This window comes from Entamoeba histolytica, genomic scaffold, assembly GCF_000208925.1.
Source record: "Entamoeba histolytica HM-1:IMSS scf_1104750516639 genomic scaffold, whole genome shotgun sequence".
Classification (NCBI taxonomy): domain Eukaryota; phylum Evosea; order Mastigamoebida; family Endamoebidae; genus Entamoeba; species Entamoeba histolytica.
In genome coordinates this window covers 144,278-163,464 of record NW_001914868.1, presented here as the reverse complement: position 1 = coordinate 163,464, position 19,187 = coordinate 144,278, and the positions used below count along the sequence as shown (strand labels likewise).

At 24.4% G+C, this 19,187-nt stretch overlaps 7 protein-coding genes across 7 annotated transcripts, besides 2 other annotated features; 4 read left to right on the top strand and 3 right to left on the bottom strand.

Moving 5' to 3' along the window:
* Positions 1–1,197: 1,197 nt before the first annotated feature.
* On the bottom strand, positions 1,198–1,659 carry EHI_023500 (calmodulin, putative; the record flags this gene model as incomplete). The annotated part of the gene is made up of 1 exon (XM_650529.1): positions 1,198–1,659. The coding sequence occupies one exon, from the start codon at positions 1,657–1,659 to the stop codon at positions 1,198–1,200; it is 462 nt and encodes a 153-aa protein (XP_655621.1).
* A 1,998-nt stretch (positions 1,660–3,657) lies between these two features.
* EHI_023490 (uncharacterized protein) lies at positions 3,658–5,403 on the top strand (the record flags this gene model as incomplete). Its single annotated transcript, XM_650530.1, has 1 exon — positions 3,658–5,403. One exon carries the CDS (start codon positions 3,658–3,660, stop codon positions 5,401–5,403), a length of 1,746 nt encoding a protein of 581 aa, XP_655622.1.
* Positions 5,404–5,933: 530 nt separating this feature from the next.
* On the bottom strand, positions 5,934–8,750 carry EHI_023480 (uncharacterized protein; the record flags this gene model as incomplete). Its single annotated transcript, XM_650531.1, has 1 exon — positions 5,934–8,750. The coding sequence occupies one exon, from the start codon at positions 8,748–8,750 to the stop codon at positions 5,934–5,936; it is 2,817 nt and encodes a 938-aa protein (XP_655623.1).
* A 307-nt stretch (positions 8,751–9,057) lies between these two features.
* Positions 9,058–10,290, top strand: EHI_023470 (Oxysterol binding protein, putative; the record flags this gene model as incomplete). Its single annotated transcript, XM_650532.1, has 1 exon — positions 9,058–10,290. The coding sequence occupies one exon, from the start codon at positions 9,058–9,060 to the stop codon at positions 10,288–10,290; it is 1,233 nt and encodes a 410-aa protein (XP_655624.1).
* Positions 10,291–10,841: 551 nt separating this feature from the next.
* Positions 10,842–12,158, top strand: EHI_023460 (uncharacterized protein; the record flags this gene model as incomplete). The annotated part of the gene is made up of 1 exon (XM_650533.1): positions 10,842–12,158. The coding sequence occupies one exon, from the start codon at positions 10,842–10,844 to the stop codon at positions 12,156–12,158; it is 1,317 nt and encodes a 438-aa protein (XP_655625.1).
* A 2,572-nt stretch (positions 12,159–14,730) lies between these two features.
* Positions 14,731–15,341: a repeat region.
* Positions 15,317–16,315: a repeat region.
* A 1,252-nt stretch (positions 16,316–17,567) lies between these two features.
* Positions 17,568–18,191, bottom strand: EHI_023450 (uncharacterized protein; the record flags this gene model as incomplete). The annotated part of the gene is made up of 1 exon (XM_650534.1): positions 17,568–18,191. The coding sequence occupies one exon, from the start codon at positions 18,189–18,191 to the stop codon at positions 17,568–17,570; it is 624 nt and encodes a 207-aa protein (XP_655626.1).
* A 177-nt stretch (positions 18,192–18,368) lies between these two features.
* On the top strand, positions 18,369–18,965 carry EHI_023440 (uncharacterized protein; the record flags this gene model as incomplete). Its single annotated transcript, XM_650535.1, has 1 exon — positions 18,369–18,965. One exon carries the CDS (start codon positions 18,369–18,371, stop codon positions 18,963–18,965), a length of 597 nt encoding a protein of 198 aa, XP_655627.1.
* Positions 18,966–19,187: the final 222 nt, after the last annotated feature.

Below are 19,187 nucleotides of genomic sequence, written 5' to 3'. Positions count from 1 at the left end.
CTTTTATTGCTTTCTTGTTCTTTCTTTCCATTTGACCTTATTACTCATACCTCTATTCTTTTCTGCCTTTCATCTTTTATTAACTCTTTCATTGATGACTTTATTCTTTCTCGTCTTTATATCTGTTATTATATTGGATTCTTTCATTTCGTACCTTATTTAATCTATCATTCTTCTTCTATTTAGTTTTACTCTTTTCTACTTTCTATTCAACTCTTAACTTTATGTCTTTGTGTTTCTTTGTCTCTATAAAAACCTTGTATGTCTTGAACTTCCTCCTTCTTTGTACTTCTACTTCTTTCTTTAATCCTTTCTTATTCTCCCCTTCTTTTTTTTATGTGTCTTCTTTGAGTGTATCACTTCTATCTCCTTTTCTTCTTCTCATTTCTTCTCTCTTAATTGATCTTCATCTCTCTTCTTCTTTATATTTCTTTATATTTCTTTATATTTCTTTATATTTCTTTATATTTCTTTATATTTCTTTATATTTCTTTATATTTCTTTATATTTCTTTATATTTCTTTATATTTCTTTATATTTCTTTATATTTCTTTATATTTCTTTATATTTCTTTATATTTCTTTATATTTCTTTATATTTCTTTATATTTCTTTATATTTCTTTATATTTCTTTATATTTCTTTATATTTCTTTATATTTCTTTATATTTCTTTATATTTCTTTATATTTCTTTATATTTCTTTATATTTCTTTATATTTCTTTATTTTATTGTTAAAGTTAGGGTAGACGCATCATGTTTCCATGCACATCCTCGTTAAGTTCATAAAAGGCTTGCCTTCAATTCCCTTAACCTCCCTCTAAAAATTATTTTTCTTTTACCCCCGTAAGGGCAAGCAAGATGTTAAGCTTGCTAGAACAGATACTACACTTGATCAAAGCCATAAAGGCCGAGAAGGTGATTCTATTCTTTCAGTTCTTCCTTTTATATCACTAGGGTTTTCTTTTTTTTCATTTTTTGAGAAATATAAAATAAAATTGATATTAATATAATAACTAATATTATAATTATTTCATTTCAAGATAAAAACAAAATAGAAGATCTATATATAGAAGATAAAACAAAAGCGTTAAAATACAATTATTTTGGTGTTATTTGGTTTTATTATTATATTATAAAATGGATGAAAATAGAAAGAAAATGTATAATTAAACCAAAATGAAAAGTAGAATTAATTTTACTTCTTAGCAAAGACAGCTTGGATGAACAATTCATATCTGATTTGTCCTTCTTGATTTTCAGCAACCGTTTTCAATTCACCTACTTCTGAAGTAGTACATCTTTCACCAATATTTAATAAAGCTTCAGTTAATTCTTTTGAATCAATAACACCTTTTTCTTCTGGATCAAAAACTTTAAAAGCTTCTGTTAATTTTTGTTCAGTTGAAGCTGTTTTCATTTTTCCAGTCATCATATTAATGAATTCCATGCATTCAATTTTCTTATCTCCATCAGCATCAGCTTCTTTGAAGGCAGCATCAAGGTCTTCATCTGTTACACGAATACCATTAGTTTTGAATAATTTTTTAACATCATCTTTATCTAAATATCCTTTTTTTGAGGAATCAAACATATCAAAAGCATCCTTTAATTCACCAACAAGTTCTTGATCAACTTCTTCGTCTCTTCTTCTTGACATCTCTAAATTTTAAAGTTCTTTTTTAAGTTTTTATATTAGTACTGTCTTTTATTCTTGCTTTTGTCTATCTTTAGTTTATTCTTTCTCTATACTTATTTATTAATTTACTACTAATCTTTACTATTCATTTTACTATTTATTATATCATTAGATGTTCTCAACGTTTTTAAGTTCTTGATTTTTTATTTTGAGTTTTTCATTGTTTATTCTTTCCTTAAACTTTTTTGTTTTCTTTTTAAATTCTTTTTTTATTGTGAAGATTTAAAAATGGTTTTTAATAACTTTTCAAGAATAACAGAAAAAATCATACTAATATTTGAGATTTTTTACTACTTTCCTTGTATCAAATTATCAAATTATCAATCTATTTACTTATCTTCTTTTTAGTGAAAGTAAAATGATAAATGGAAAAAGATGCGAATTACATTTATGACAAAAAACATTCTTGTTATTTAAGGCACTAAAGAAGAAGCTTAAATCCACTCTTTTGTAAAGAGAAAATCATTACAAATAATTTAAAAGTATTAATAAGATTTAAGTAATTACATAAATGATATTTCTCTTGTATATTTTCAGTTATTATACATTATAGAATGACAGGACTGTCAAGCTTATCAACTTTAATAAAGTGAGTGGTTATATAATTGGATGAAAATAATTTTCTTTTTCTTTTCAATGTCTAAATTACGTTTTATTAATTTTAACAGTATTTCTTATTATTAGATAAAAAGAATGAATTCTGGTATAGCAATATAATTGGATAATGAACAAAGTAATAGTATTAAAACTAAAAAAAAAAGAAATAGGATGGATTAAATTAATAGACTTAGTTAGTTGTATTATTATTTTTATATTTTGTTATAAAAACAAGAGAGTTATTACTTAAATTAATATTCTTACTCTCCAATTTATATCAATAAAATATAATTACATTCAATGCAATTAGTTATTTCAAATAAATATTCACTTGCATTTAAAATATAAAGATTATTTAGACACTAAACAAAATTAAGTAAAATATAGTGGATTTAAGAATTTTTTATTATCATTTTGAGCTTTAATTAATCACATCTCTTTCATTTAGTTATTATTACTTAACAATAATGAATGAAAATAACTATTAATTGGGATATTTTATTGTAGTGTAATTAAAATATTTTTGATTTGATAATGTAAATAACTGTCTCTATTTATATATGAAATAAGTCACATTTCACCGTAAAGAAAATTTGAAATATCTTAACTCAAGACTCAGAAGTTAACTAACATTTTCTATATTAGTAAGATTTAACATATATTTGGATTGATCTAAGTTAAATCACTTAGTGTCTTCTTTGTTTTAAAAACAATAAGACTTAAAAAATTATAAGAGGTATGTTCACTAAATAATAATTAGCATTTCTAGACTAATAGAAAAAAGAATAATGAACGTTTAATGAAACTAAGTTTAAAACCTTTATGAAGAATAAAATATGTAGTTAATTAGCCAATTGAATCAATTTAGAAATTTAACATAATAAAAACAACAAGTTAATACTTACCACCCTTAATATTTATAACATTAAATTTAAAAGATAAAAAGAATTTTTGAACTTGTTTCAATTATTTATGTATTTGAGATAGATATAAGTGAGTTGTTTGAATTTCAAAACAACTAAAAAATAGGAGCAAAATCAAAAGTAAGTATCATTAAAGTAATTGTATGACTAATAGGTTAAGACATAAAACATATTTAACTTCACAAAAAATAAAGAATTGCTGTATTAAAGAGATGTGTTTATGAAACTAATCAAAAAGGAGATTACTATTAATCTTCAAATCCTTATCTGAGAGAATAAAAACTAAAGAGGTTCATTACTCATTCAAAGTGTCAATAAAAAAAAAATAACTGACATTGTAAAATGGTTAATGAAATACGACAAATGACTTGTTTTATCATTATTTCTTCTGTTTTTGTCTTTTTCAAAAAGAGAAAAAAGTTCTTCAGAAAGGCAAACAATGCAAACGCCTCCATGTCTTGTAGGGGTGACTGGAATACAAAATCCTGTAAATGATGCACAAACCATTAGCACAAACCTTACACCACAAACTATAACATGTTATGGTATTTCCAATTTACATGTGAACATAAATAAAAACCTAAATGATTCACACTCTGAACTAAGACCTATTCTTCCTTCTTTAGACACATTCCAATCAACACCAAGTCCAATAAAAGAAATTCAAATTGAACAATTTCCTACGGTTCCTACAGTTCAAAACAATGAGAATGAACAAAAAATTGTACAAACAAATAAAGATGAAAATAAACCAAAAAACGAGGTGGTAGAAACTATTAAAGAAGAAGAAGTTAGCTATGAACATAATGAGGAAAATATAATAAATTCAGAACAAAAAGAAACTGATACAACTAAAAAATTGATAAAAAAAATAACAAAAAGAAAAAAGAAGGTAACAAAGAAGGATAGTCAAGAGTGTAAAGAACAGAACAACAACCATCTAATAAATGAAGAACAAAACGAATGTAGTACAGAAGACACAACTAAGACAAAGAAAATAACTAAAAAAAGAATTGTAAAAGCAAAAACTACTCAAAAAGAAGGAAAGGAAGAAGAGAAAGAATTAAATGAAATGAAAGATAGTACTGAAACAAAAACAAACAAAGAAAAGAAAAGGACTAAGAAGGTAGTAAAAAAAGAAGATAAAAAAGAGGTTGAAAAGATGGAAGAAGTTTGTGTAAATAAACAAGAAGAAACAAAAACAAATGAAATAAAAAAAGAATTACATAATCCTGAAGATGATAAAATTGTTGAAAAAGTAGTTCAAGAAAATATAGAAAAGAAGAAAGAATTGCTAAAAGAAGAGATTAAACTACTAGAAGTTGATGAAACAGCAAAAAGAATTAAAGAAACAATAGAAAATGAGTCTCAGAAGAAAAAACGAATTACTCCACAAATTGTAGATCCAAAAGAGGTACAAACAACTGAAGAAGAAAATAAGAAAGAAGAAGAAAATATGTCAAAAGAGATTAAGTCAGTAGAACCTATGGAAGAAGAAATTCAAGATCTAGACATTGCACAAAGACTTGATTCTAGAATGTTTTCTATTGATATAGAAATAGGAAAAGATAAACAAATTCATGTTGACAAAGAGTTTAAGAAGTGGTTAGAACAACAAAATATTAGTATGTATGGAGAGGGGTGGGCAGCCAAATTTAAGGAAGAAAATGATGAAGTAGATGTAAAAGGTATTGAAAATGAAGAAGAGGAAGAAGAAGATTCAGAAACTATTGATACTAATAAAGAAGATATTATTGGTGAAGAAGAGGATTTTGAAGAAACCTGGAAAAGGGCTGAAGAACGAAAAGGTAGAAGAGAAAATCCATATACATCAGTTATTGGTAAGTTACAACAAAAGCTTTTTGTTCAAAAAAAGTCAACAAGGGGATATGGTTATGATTTGGCAGACAATTTTATTGATGATGGATATGATTATTCATTGCCTCGATGTACTGTTCGTCCTGAAATTCGTATTGAAAATGCTGAAAAAGTTCAACGGTTAACAGCCAAGAGGCAAGCACTTAAATTAAAGAAGGTTGAAGAAAAAGAAGAAAAAACCAATGAAGAACAAGAAAAAGAAACACCAAACAATGAAAATAGAAGCGAAGACAAAGAAGAAATAACTGACTCTCAAGATAAAAAAAGAAAAGGAAAAAAACCACTACATAAAGAAGAAAAGGAGTAAACCAAACCAAATTATATAATTGAAAATTGTTTCATTTCTTTTTTGAATATAATTAACCATTAATCAAAATAATCATTAATAAATTTATATTACAATAAATATTTGATTTAACTCTTATTACAATAATAAGTTAATCAAATTCTTTTTAAACTTCTTTAAATTAACCCCATAGATAACAAACATATTTTAGTTATTAATTATTACTTATTAATGTTATACTTAACTTAGAATAATAAGCATTGTTTTTATTTTATTAACACTATAAAGGGATGTCATTTCTATGTTTAAACAAAAGACACTCTTTATGTGTTAAATAATTATTTCACAAAATACTATTGATGATAGTCATTTTCATAATCCTTGAAAATAAGTATTTCCATTAATTGTTAATAACCTTTATTTATTCCTGACAAAAGACAATGAAACAAATAACATATTAATTTATTAAGAACTTTTTGTTAGAATAATAATACAATTAAAATAAAAATTACTTAAAGAAAAAGGAATGAATTATTTTGTGTTAGTTCATTTCAACAGAAGTGAGTCATACAAAAATCAGCATTAACATAATCCAATGCTTCCAAATAATCAGTAACAACTTCAATAAGGGTGATTGATTTAATTTGAGTTGGAATAATTTTAAATAATAAATGAGAGTGAGGAGCAAGAATGAATAACATTCTGACTTCTTTTTCTTCTGATTTAATAATACCACCCTTCATATAACAATTATCAACCTTATTCTTTATTTCATCATAGGAAATGTCAAGAGGAATATTTGATTTATAAGCTAATTTATTCCATAACATTTCATACAATCCATTTGCAGTGTTTTGTGTTTTCATAATTTCTAATTGTGGGGAAACACAAATAAAATCATTAAAGTTTAATTTAAGTCCTTCAGTGACAATATTTAATCTACATAACTCTGCGTGTGAGTCAGTAACAATGACATATGGATCTACACTCATTGAACATGGGTGTGGAGCATTTAATGGTAATTCAAGCATTACTTTGTTAGTATCATCACTACCATTTCTTTGCAATAATGGATGAATATATTTAATAGTATTTGTTTTAATAGTTTTATAATTATTTTGAATAGTAAATGTAAAAGGCACAACATAAAATTCATCATCAACAGATTGTGATGATTGGACAGTAAGTTGCATTGGAATAATTAAATTACTTTCAGTTTTATTTAACATTTCAATATAATTATCTGAGTCAGTAGAAAGATTTCCAGTAATATTAATTTGACTCATTTGATTTGTTTCATTTCTTTTTAATATAACAACACCTTCACTTCGTTCTTCTTTTTCTTTTCTTTCAACTTCTTCTTCATCTTTGTTAATAACTCCTTTCATCTTTCGTATGTCAATCCTTACAACACCTCCTCTTCCTGCAACCCCATCTATCATTCCTTCAAAATCTTTTAGACTAATTCTCATTGCGTCGTCAGTACTATTTAAACAATGAATAAAACTATCTTTTTCTGTAGATGATTCAATATCTTCTGACAATAACTTTTGTAATTTAGCAATACTAATGACAATTCTACCATCTTTACCAACTTCATTAATGTTCTTTGATCCAACAAGATCAAGGAAATCGCTTGTTTTTAATGTCATTTTTGAATCAGTTCCAATTAATGGATAATTTCCATGAGTAAGTAATTTTTGTAGCTTTTGAACAGACATATGATGAATACATCTTAAATAAAATAATGACCAATCTCTTAATAATGAATCTTTACTATTCTCTTTTAATACAAGTAAAATTGTGATTATTCTATTTATATTACTTGCAAGTTTTGAATCAATGTTTAAAATTAGTGCCTTAATAACTTTAAAAACACAAGTATATAATGATAATGAATTGAATGTGAAAAACATTTTAGAATTGACAATCATTTGTAACTTATCGAGTACTAAAGAAAAATATGATTCTTTATTAAATTGTAAAAGATAAATCAACATTCCACAATATAAATAATGAGATGGTATGGTTGTAATATTCTTCATTGCATATGGTAACATTTCAATAATATTATTTGGTGTAAAGTTAGTACATTTCAATAATCCATATATTTTAATAATTAACATATAATTACTATCTTTAATTGTTGGAATAAAAAATTGTTTAGCAAATGGAGACAATATACCACCAATCATACTATCATTATTACCCAAATTAATTAATAATGAAATAGCAGATAATCGAGTACTTTCTTTTATATTGAAATTACTACAAATATCCAATAGTCTCATAACAATTGAATATCTTAAACGGTCATATCTTCTTTGATCATTAAAAGTACTTATTACACTTAACAAACCAAGCAATTGAGAAGGGTCATAACAATTTGTTAAATAACTAAATTGTGGAATATATAATGAATCTGGTGATAAAGCAGAACATCTAAAAATAATAGGAAAGAAAGTAGACAAATGAAGAACATCCCAATATCTACAACTCTGATATGTATCAACAACAACTGACAAATGTTGTTTTAAGAAAGTAGAAGTTTCACTAAGTTGATCCGGAAGAACATCAAATAATTGAGGAAGAGGATCAATAAGTTGAGGAGCTGTATATAATTTGATTTGACTTGGATTATTATCTGATTGTGAAGCAAATGATGTAGTAGTTATTTTTTGATTAAATGAAATTATTGGAGAATAAACTGGATATTCATTAGCTGATTTTCCATTTTGTTCTACAATTAAAGAATTTGATAAAATTGTTGAATATAATATTAAACAAGGACTATCTGGTCCACTTGATCGTGTTAATTTTTCAATGTAATCGATTGCCCCTTTTAATAAAGTAGGAAATGTCATTTCAAGTTCAATAAGAGTTGAAACAGCAAGAGATAATAATGATAATTCATTAAATTGAGTTAATCCAAGCATATCCCCAGCAAATTTAAAAAGATGAGGAATTTTATTTCCACACGTACATACTATCAGTGTTTGTGCTTGAGTAACTAATTGTAATAAAGTTAATCCTCCTTGAGGAATACCATTAATTCCAGTTATTCCCCCACTACAAAAAATAGGAACTTTACCACTTAATAATTCAAGACGATATCTGTTAAGAATATCAAATATTTTTGTTATTAATGGAATGTTTTCATTTTCTAAAATTCGACAAAGCACAAATTCATTAAAATATCTTAATGTTGTAATAGCAAGAATTTCATTATTTTCTCCCCATATACTTTGAAAAAATTTAATAGTTGTTTCTGTAGAATTCCAATCAACAAGATGATGCTCTTCATTAAATGAAACTAATTCTTCATTCCACTCACTTAGTGTCTTCGGAAACAAATCAACACTTTGCATTCTGTTTTCTTCTTTTTAAGTTCATTAATTTTTAAGTTTCTAATAGCAATAACACAATTTTATTATTTTTATGTTTTGTTTTTTATAAAGTCTGTCAAAAAAGTAATTGATAAATAATTAAACTTATCAAAAGATCAAAGTAACTTAGAATAAACAACTTATAACCAAAAATTAATATAAACTCCCGAATAATTCCATAAAGAAAGTTCAAATGGTGATGAATTTAAGAAAAACATAAAAAAAGAGAAAAAGCAGAATCAGGAGATATCTCAGCACAAAAGTAAAAAAGAGATCTTCAAAAGATAAAATGTCAACTGCTACTACATCAAACCCAGAAACTGAAAGAATTATGAAAAAATTCTCTAAATATGGAGAAATTAATGAAATATCTCAACAATATGAACCAACTCCATATAAGAAAGTTGAAGCTGAACCTGTTGCTAAAGACTTATGGAATAATAATATTATTTGGGAATTTGCAAAAGGACTTTCTCCTGGTGTTGATTTAACAAGAATTCCTTTTCCAGTTTGTATTACTCAAGCACGTTCATTCTTACAAAATTTCACTGATTATTTTGAACATTGGAATTATCTTAGCCTTGCTGCAAATGAAGATGATCCCTATAAAAGAGCTAAATTAGTTGCACAATGGTATCTTTCTGGATTTGCACATGCTATGAAAGTAGTAAGAAAACCATATAATCCAATTCTTGGAGAAGTTTTTCGATGTATGTGGGAAGATCCAAAATCAAAATCCAAAACACATTATATTGCTGAACAAGTTTCTCATCATCCTCCAATTTCTGCTTTTTATGTTTCTAATAGAGAAGATGGATGGATTGGTTCTGGAACTATTACCTTTTCAGTAAGTTTCTATGGAGTTTCTGCTTGGGCTTATTTAAATGGAGTTCAAAAAATTAAGTTATTGAAATATGATGAAGAATATACATGGGCATTCCCACCAACTAAAGCATCAGGATTTTTTGTAGGACCTTTTATTATGGAAATGGGAGGAGTTGTAGAAATTAGATGTAATAAAAACCCATACTGGGCATCACTTGATTTTAAAACAACTTCAATGTTTTCATCTGCTAACCTATACAAAGTTGAGGGTAAAATTATGAATGGGTCAAAACAAGTTGATACTATTCAGGGTCAATATTTCGAGAAAATCACTCTTAATAATAAAGAAACTTTCTTTGATGCTAAGAACCCACCTGAATCACCAATCAGATATGAAGTTCCATTCGAGAATTTGTGGGGAAAAGAATCTCAATATGTCTGGCAAGACCTTACTAAAGCAGTTATTAAAGGTGATGGACAAGAAGCAGCTGATAAGAAATATGAAGTAGAAGAATGGCAAAGACAAGAAAGAATTCAAGACCAAAAACAAGGAAAGACTTATGTTCCAAAGTTCTTTGAAAAAGTGAATGATACTACATATAAATATTTGTTCTATAATGAAGCACCATTCCAAAAAGGAGAAGAAGAAGCATATGAAATGGCTGGAATGATTATGTCAAGAAGAAAGCAACTTTAATTAATTCCTTCCTTTTTTTACGTTAATTAAATTTAAGAATTGTGTCATAATTAAATAAAAAATAAGTTATGGTATTCAGTTAATAATATAATAAATTAAATCCTTTCTCTTTTAACTGACTGTTTTAATCAAATTTAACTAGTAGTTTATTTTTTTTTTAAATAGTATTTTTATTAGTTTTAATAACTTATTTTCAATATAAAGATATATTATTTTCGCATTTTAACTTTATTTTATTCTTACTTATTCGTTATTCTTCTTTAGGAAAAAAAAAAGTCAACAAATCTAAAATATCTAACTATTAAGTTTACTTGATAATTAAAAGGTTCAAAGTAATAAAAATTCTATTATTTTCTTCTTCATAAGTATTTTTTTTAATTAAGGAAGAATAACTCTATAAGTATTAATAACGAATGAAAAAAGATAATTTTAATTTAGTATTTTAATGAAGTTATTTAAATTTTTTTATGGTTAATACCTAACTTATTAATGTTATATATAACATGAATGATTTTCAATTCAAAAAGAATCAAATAAACTAAAAAAAACAAATGGAAGAACAGTTAATTGTCCTCTCTATTAATAAATTATATGGAGCGTGTAAAGTAGAACTTAAATCTCAATTAGAAAATTTTAAAAATAAAAGAAAGGAATTAGATTTCTTTTATGAACAATTAAAAGGAATGTCTAAACAAACTAATCAATTTGATTTAGTTGATGAGTTTAGCCAAAACCAATACTATCAGTCAATGGACCTTAAACGTAATAAGTTATTACAACATGTAAAAGAAATGATTAATAAGCTTAATAAATTAATAAATGAGGTTTATCATGAATTAAATACAATGTCCATTTACATGTATTCATTTAGGAATCGTGATTCTTTTTATGTTGGAATTCAACAACCTACAATCTCAATACTTAATTTTACTAAAGGTGGGGGTATCTTCTCTACTAATACTGTTTTATCAACTAACAATGATTTACCTGATGTTGAAACATTTCCAAGTTTAATAGATGATAAAAACTTTACAAGAGAATTCATTCCTATGGCTCAAAATAATCATTTTTCACCAGCATTTTCATGTGTTACAAAATATCATAATGATAGTTATATCACTGGAGATATCAACAACCATTCAATCAAATTGATTAAAATAATGAAAGATGGAAAAGAATCTGAAGATTTTTCTATTAAAGTAGAATGTCCAACGAGTATTGTAAAATACAAGAATGGTTCAATCATTTTTATCACTGATAAACAACTTCATTGTGTTCATATTTTTAATATGATAGAACGCAAATTAAAGACAATTGGTGGATATGGAAATGAAACAGGTAAATTTAATGAACCAATGTGTGTTGCAATTGATTCTTCAGATAAAGTTTATGTTGCTGATGCTATGAATAGTAGAATCCAAATATTCACACTTAATGGAACATTTATGTCTACGCTAAATATAGTCAATCAAAGAAAACCATTTTATCCACACTGCATTCTATTTGATGAAAATGAACTAATTGTAATAGACAATTGGGGAAGTTCTATTTTTTCAATTGACCCAAAACAAAAAAAAGTAACCTCTATTATTTCTAGATATGGTGAAGCAAAAGGGTTTGTTAATAGACCAACATTTGGCTGTATTGACGAGCACGGGAGGCTATTTGTTAGTGATAGTGGAAATAATAGAATTGTTTGTTTTCAGAAAAAAAATTTTATTGGTTCTATTGAAATGAGTGAATTAGGGTTAGTTGGTGCACCGTTAGGAATTAGTGTCAGCTGTAATAAAATTACTTTTTCGACAACAACAAATGAACCTTATTTAAATTCAGTGATGGCTTGGGATCGATATCAGATGAAACTCTAATTTTTGTGTAATTTCAATAGTACAATTATCTTTTTTATTTAATTATTTTTGTGGTATTATAGTTTAATATCTGATTAAAATATAATGGATTTTATATTATTATGTTTATTAGTTACATCTAAAATAAGTTTTGTACATTCACTTCATTTGACATAAATAATAACTGCTTTGATTGACTTATAATTATTCTAAATTCAACAACATTTTATTAAAAAAAAATGTTGTATAGTGGTTGTTAGAAGAGTTTTATTAGAGGTAAGTAGTATCTCGTCAAATATTAATTAATACATTGTTAATTCAAAGGACTATATTTGCATATTAAATTTAATATAACAATATCTTCAAAAATTATAAGAATATCCAAATGAATCAAACACATATTATTCTTGTTAGATAAAAGACAATAAATAAACATTCATCTAAATATAAAAAAAGAACTAAAAGTAATATATATAAATATTTTAAATTAAAAGCAGTGAAAAATAATATTACATATTCAAATACTTTAATAAATATTAGATAATTAACTTTTAATAAAATTGTCATTGATTCATTGATTAATGAAAATTAATAACATCATATATCATTAAAATGAGTATTTTATTTATTAATTGGATTTTCTTCTTGTTTTATGAATAAATTATTTTATTTCTTTTATTTGTTTTCTTGTCTTTTTATTCTTTTAGATTTTCATCATTTTTATTATTCTCATTAAACTATCATTTCTTTACTTCTTATTTTATGATGATTATTTCATTATCATTATATTATTATATATAATTTCATTTATTAGTAATATCATTATTAATATCATTTTTATTTAATACTATTCTTTCATAATACATTATTACATTCATTGTAATATTAATTAATACACCTCATATTCAAATACATCATCATAACTAGACAATAATTGATAATTCAATATTTCATTTTGTACTAATGTTTATGGTATTTTTGACACTCAGCTTTCGATTCGGTTATTAAATAAATAACAAAATAATTAATTCAAATTCTCTTCATCGTTGACTTTATTTTGAATAAAAATCTACAAAAATATCAGGTTTGTGCATTTTGTTACCTTAAAACCTTTTATCTAAGTCTGACTTAAATCATCAGCAAATACTCAATAATTTTATAAGAAACTTTTCCAAGGTATTCAAAATTGAAAAACAAGTGAAATTTATTCATATTTAAATTATAATAAAAAATAAGGGATAGTCTTGAGGAGAAAGAAAAACTAATAAAAAATCTTAAAAACTAATAAAAAATCTTAAAAACTAATAAAAAATCTTAAAAACTAATAAAAAGGGTTTTAATAATTAATAGTATTTATTTTATTATTATAGTAATGTTTAAAAATCATTATTCTTTTAGAATAAACTATAAAAATATAATAAAAACTTAAAAATTTTCAATATTTAATAAAAAATTTGAAGATCTTATAGTTTTCTTGTTCACTCTAAGACCTACTTCTCAAGTATGTTTTAAGTTTAGTCTTATTCTTAAGAAATACTCTTTATACCTTGTTATCTTTAGTTATTACTATGACCGGGGATTTTAGTTCAATTGTTATAGAGTTATTCGTTTATTGTTTTAATTATTCTTAGTATATTTATTTAAGAAGATATTATTTGTTGTACTCTTTGTCTGAAGGCTTATGACTTTTGTTTATTGTACATCTTTTAATTAATGTTGTTTATATAGTGCTATGATTAATCATAGTTGTTAGTGTGCTCTTAATGTATCAAGTGTAGTACTCATTAACGTTCAGACATTGTCCATGTTGTTTATATTATATTGCCAAATACTTTTTATAAATTATTATTTTAATTATAAAAATCAATTAAAAAGAAAGCTAGCTTATAAATGTCTTGACTTTTAGAAAATCATAGAATAAAATGAGGTATGGTTAGTAAAAAATAAGAAGTATTTTCTAGTAAACAAGAAAAAAATTCATTTTATTTTTAGTTTACTGTCATTCAAAAAGAGTTCGGTTCTTAAAAAGTTTTAATGGACACACACAAACAATCAGCAGTTTCAGATCAATGTGCACCTTTCTTACAAGACACTTCAACACTTTGTTTAGCTAGTAAATGGATGTCTATCTCCAATAGAAATGATTATAAAATCAATTTGTTTATGTTAAAATCAAAAGATATATTTCTTATGTCATTTCCAAACAAGAACAACAACTTCTAATGTACACCCAAGAACTTCAGAAATAAAGACTATGAATGAAAAGAAGAAAGAGGGGTATTATGGTATGTAAATGATAGAGATATTTAAAAAGCACCAATTTCTCTAACTTCTAAAAATTCATCAACTAATAATTTGATATTAGTTGAAGTTTTTAATATTTATGTAATTTCATTGTTTATTATCATTTTTATTTACATCTTTTTTCACTATACTGTTTCATTGGATTAAAGTTAAAAATAATAAGCATTATTGTTTATATTTTTATGGGTGTCATAAGTCTTCCTTCAGTTTATTATATCATAATTTAAAGTATTATGTTGACAATTATTTTATGTTTATGTTCTTTTTATTTACATTTTATCGTTAATGGAGATCTTATCCAATGCAGGAAATGAAACAAGTTTTAATGTCATGGCTATTGTGTAAAACCTTAGAGTCTTGTAAAGAAAAGCAAACAAGACATAGAAATCTAATGTCATACAATAAAAAGAAATGTCACCAACAATAAATAACATAATAATAATGATAAATGAAACACCAAGGAAAATGGATTAGAAGACAAAAGACACAAATAAAAACAAATAAGAAACAATGTAAATACAATAATAATAACGATTACATCAATAACAAATATAAATGGTTAACAATAAATGAGATACAAGAAAGAATAAAAAGAATAACAAGTGAATGGAATAAAGGAGAATACGAAGAAATACTCAAAAAGTAAGAAGATAAAAGAAAAAGATGGTATGATATTCTTCAAGAAATAATTCAATCAAAAAGAAAAAGATAATTGAAAAAATCAAAGAAAAAATTAAAGAAAAAACAAAAGAAATTGAAGAAAAAGACATTAAAACAAATGAAGAAAGAATTAAAAACAAAAATACAAATAAAGAAATGAATGAAAGATGTAAAATTTCAAGAATAAATAATAGCAAAGAAAGTATAAAGAAAATACAAGAAATACAACAAAACAAAGAAATAGAAATTTAATTGAAGTGTTGTATTGTTTTGCAATTAATTGGTTAAATAAGAAATTATATAAGAAATTAAGATGGGAACAAATTGAAAGTATAATAAAAGTAATAAACATCAATGTCAATAATGAAAAAGAATATATTAATTATGTTAAAGTGTCACATAAAATAAAAGAATGTACTGAACAATACATTAAAATGAAAGTAAATGATATAATAGAAGGAAGAGTAGAGTGTAATTCAATAATAAAAAACATAATATTAAAGAATAACTCTACAGAAATTGATGAAGAATACCTTAACACTCTCATCAATAAAATAAAAGAAATGAAAATAGAAAAATGTTCAAACATTAATTACTACTGGAAAAGAAAAGAAGCTGACAAATTAATAATTGAAATTAATAATAGATGGATAATGTCAAGAAGCAGAATAGATTATCTGCAAGATGATATGAAGAGGATTTCAATGGTTATGCACCTCTATCTCCAAAATAAAATAATAGGAGATAAATTTGATGAAATAAAAGAAATCCTAAAGAAAATAAATAGACTAGAAGATATATTCAATAAAATGGTACAGAATAAAGTGCATCATGAAATTAAAAGAATATAATGAAGAATGAATAAAAGTCAAATCACTAGAAAGAATAAAATACATAAAATATATGATGACTATGATAAAAGAAAGGATTAAATTTAATAAGGAAGAAAGGGTCAGAATCAATACAAATAAAATCATGTTTGATTCTAACAAGAAAATTATAATAATGAAGAAATAAAAAAATGAAATATACCCAAATAACGATATTACTTTAGAACAAATGAAATTGTTATAAGAAACACAGGTGATATTAAATAAAGAAAATTGAAAAATAAAACAAATCACCTCGTGGAATGAAAGATATGAAACTATGATAGTGTCATAATAACAATAAATGAATTAAATTTAAGTATAATGAAAATAAATAACTAGAAATATTCATTAACACAATATAAAAGAAAGAAAAGAAAATACATTGATAAATATTATTAATAAATAAAAATAAAAGTAGTCAAATAAGTGATATGATTAATGTTGTAATATTATAATAATTGAAATAAATGAATAAAAGAAATAAATATAAAGAAAATAAGAGAAATAAGAAATTTAAAAATAAATTGAGTAATAAATACAGAAAGTATTAAACTAATTAAAGAATTGAAAATTGAAAATAATAATATAAAAAAAGAAGTTAAAAACATGAATGTAATGGAATATTAATTCGACTAAAATAAAACATACACTGTATATTTACTAGATGAAGATTCATAAATGAAACTAGTCTCATCAGAAACAGGAACAATAGAAACCAGTTTTTTACACTTAATTAGTTGCTTTTTATTTTCCTTACTTTTATTTTCTTCTATCATCATATATTAATGTTTTATTATGTAATTGTTTGACATAGTTGTATAACTCTTTATAATTATAATTCCTCAATCATTGATTAATATTTTCTTTTTTATATTCTTCTTTATTTTAATATCTTTTCCTTCTTTTATTCCTATTCTATAATATTCCACAATTTGTATATACTTTTAGATTATTTTATCTCTATAATATCTTCTTTTTCTATTTCCCTTGTTCATATATCTTCTATACTTGTATTTACTTTTCTTATTCTTTTAATACATTATATGATTCTTATTATCATTATACTCATTCTAATTGGATTATTTTGTATTATTTTTTCATAGAAGATTTTATTTTCATAAACTATTTCATTATACTTTCTTTTTATTTTTCTTAATACTTCATTTATGACATAAAATTATAATATATTATGAAAAATACTATAAATTTGATATTCAATACCATTTTTAGGTTAGATCATTCTTACTTCTCAAACTGTAATAAACACGAATCTAATCATCATGGCTTGTTTTTAAAGATAAATAACCTCCTGAATAAAAGTAGTCTTGCTATCAACAATAGTTTTATTTAATTTCTTAAATGTTGTTATAATTTAGTGTTAAGTAACAACTAAAAAAATTTTTATTACTATAAAACCTACTTAAATTTCAAATTAATGTAAAAATGATTCTACCAAAAATCAAACTTGCAACTTTCACACTTTTCTATTTTATAAATACAATGCATTACACATTACTTATTATACTATAACACCTTTACAACTAGAAAGTAATAAATTTTTATTTTTCTGAAAAAAAAAAGATAATTAAAAAAATTAATTTTCAAATAACCAATTTTTCTTTGTATCTTTGTGAACAAGCAACACATACAATAATGAATATAAATCACTTATCACTGTTGCAAAAGGAAATATCATAAAAGATGGTGTTGGGAAGAATTTCCATGGTAATGGATTATCTAGGGCACAAGGACAACAAGAAACAAAAAAGATAAACACTGTGAAAAATGTCGGTATTAAAAATAAATGCCTCTCAATCATTTCGTTATAAGATGAGTATATTCCAATTATAAATAATGGTGCAACGTATACGCCAAATCCAATACAACACATTGATAATGCAAATATATCATTAATAATAACAGAATGTAAAATTGTAATAACAATGAATGTAGAGATAATACCTAGAAAATATGATAAAAGATAGTCTTTGATACTATACTTTTTAGGCACAACAATATTAAATGTGGTAATAGTAATAAATGGAATAACAATAGCATTGGAGGCTGCAAATATTAGATACTCCATTTTTGGTGAGTATTGAGGAATTAATGACCTAGGCTCTCCATTTGTTGGTAGACCAAATACAATCCTCAAAATTGGAGTAAAAAAAGTATTATAAAGAATTCTCACAACTAGTAAGAGTGAACTTTCTACCATAACTCTTTTTTTAAAGACCTTTTTATTTTTTCATTTATAATATTTTCGTGATATAAAACATAAATAGAATTAAACTTTCTTATAAATGAATCTTTTAATCTTCCTCATTTAAAACAAAACGAAAAGGTATTGTATTTAAACACATTATTTATGAGAAAGAGTCATTAGTCTCAAATAATGAATACACAATACCTAACTTTTGCTTGTGTGATTTCAGTTGCATTAGCAAATTACACTGTTTTTTCTGATGGAGCTTTTAAGAATAATTGGTATGAAAAAGATTCAAGTTGTTTTGCCTCACAAACAGGAAAATATGATGGAAGGTATATTCTTTATACACAAATGGCTACCAGCTCTTTTTTAAATCTTCATGGAGATAAGCCTATTAAAGCTAAAAACTACAAGTATTTAACTTTTGCTTTGAACTGGGAAGATCAGTTTTGTAATTTAAGAATAACCATTGAATTAGGCTCTCATTGGCTTAAAACTCTTGAATTTCAACCAGAAGTTCTCGAACCTCAAAAATGGAATAGAGTGGTTGTTGACATTACCTCTCTTGGAGACACAGACGTTGACACAATTAGAATTACTAAAAACGATCAGAAAGACACGAATGTAATGTTTAATGACTTTATCTTTACTAATGACGAACCTGAAGGTGGTGTTTTTAGTTACGACCAATTGAGTTATAGCATCCCATTAGATGACTCAGAGATTAACAGTTCAATGCCAGTCTTCATTCTTTTATTAGGAATAATATTTCTTTTCCTTTAAAAGGAGAGAAAAAAAAAACAAAAAAATAAGTCTAATTAACTAATGTTAATTTCATTCTTTTTTGTTCTTTTCTCTACATTGAACAAATAATTCAAAACAATAAAATGATAATTCAATGTAGTTGTTTTAATATTTAAAAATACCTTTAGGAACAACCTTATATCTATTTTCATTAAAACAAAAGATTTAATACTATTACTAAATCCCTTTTAATTAAAATAT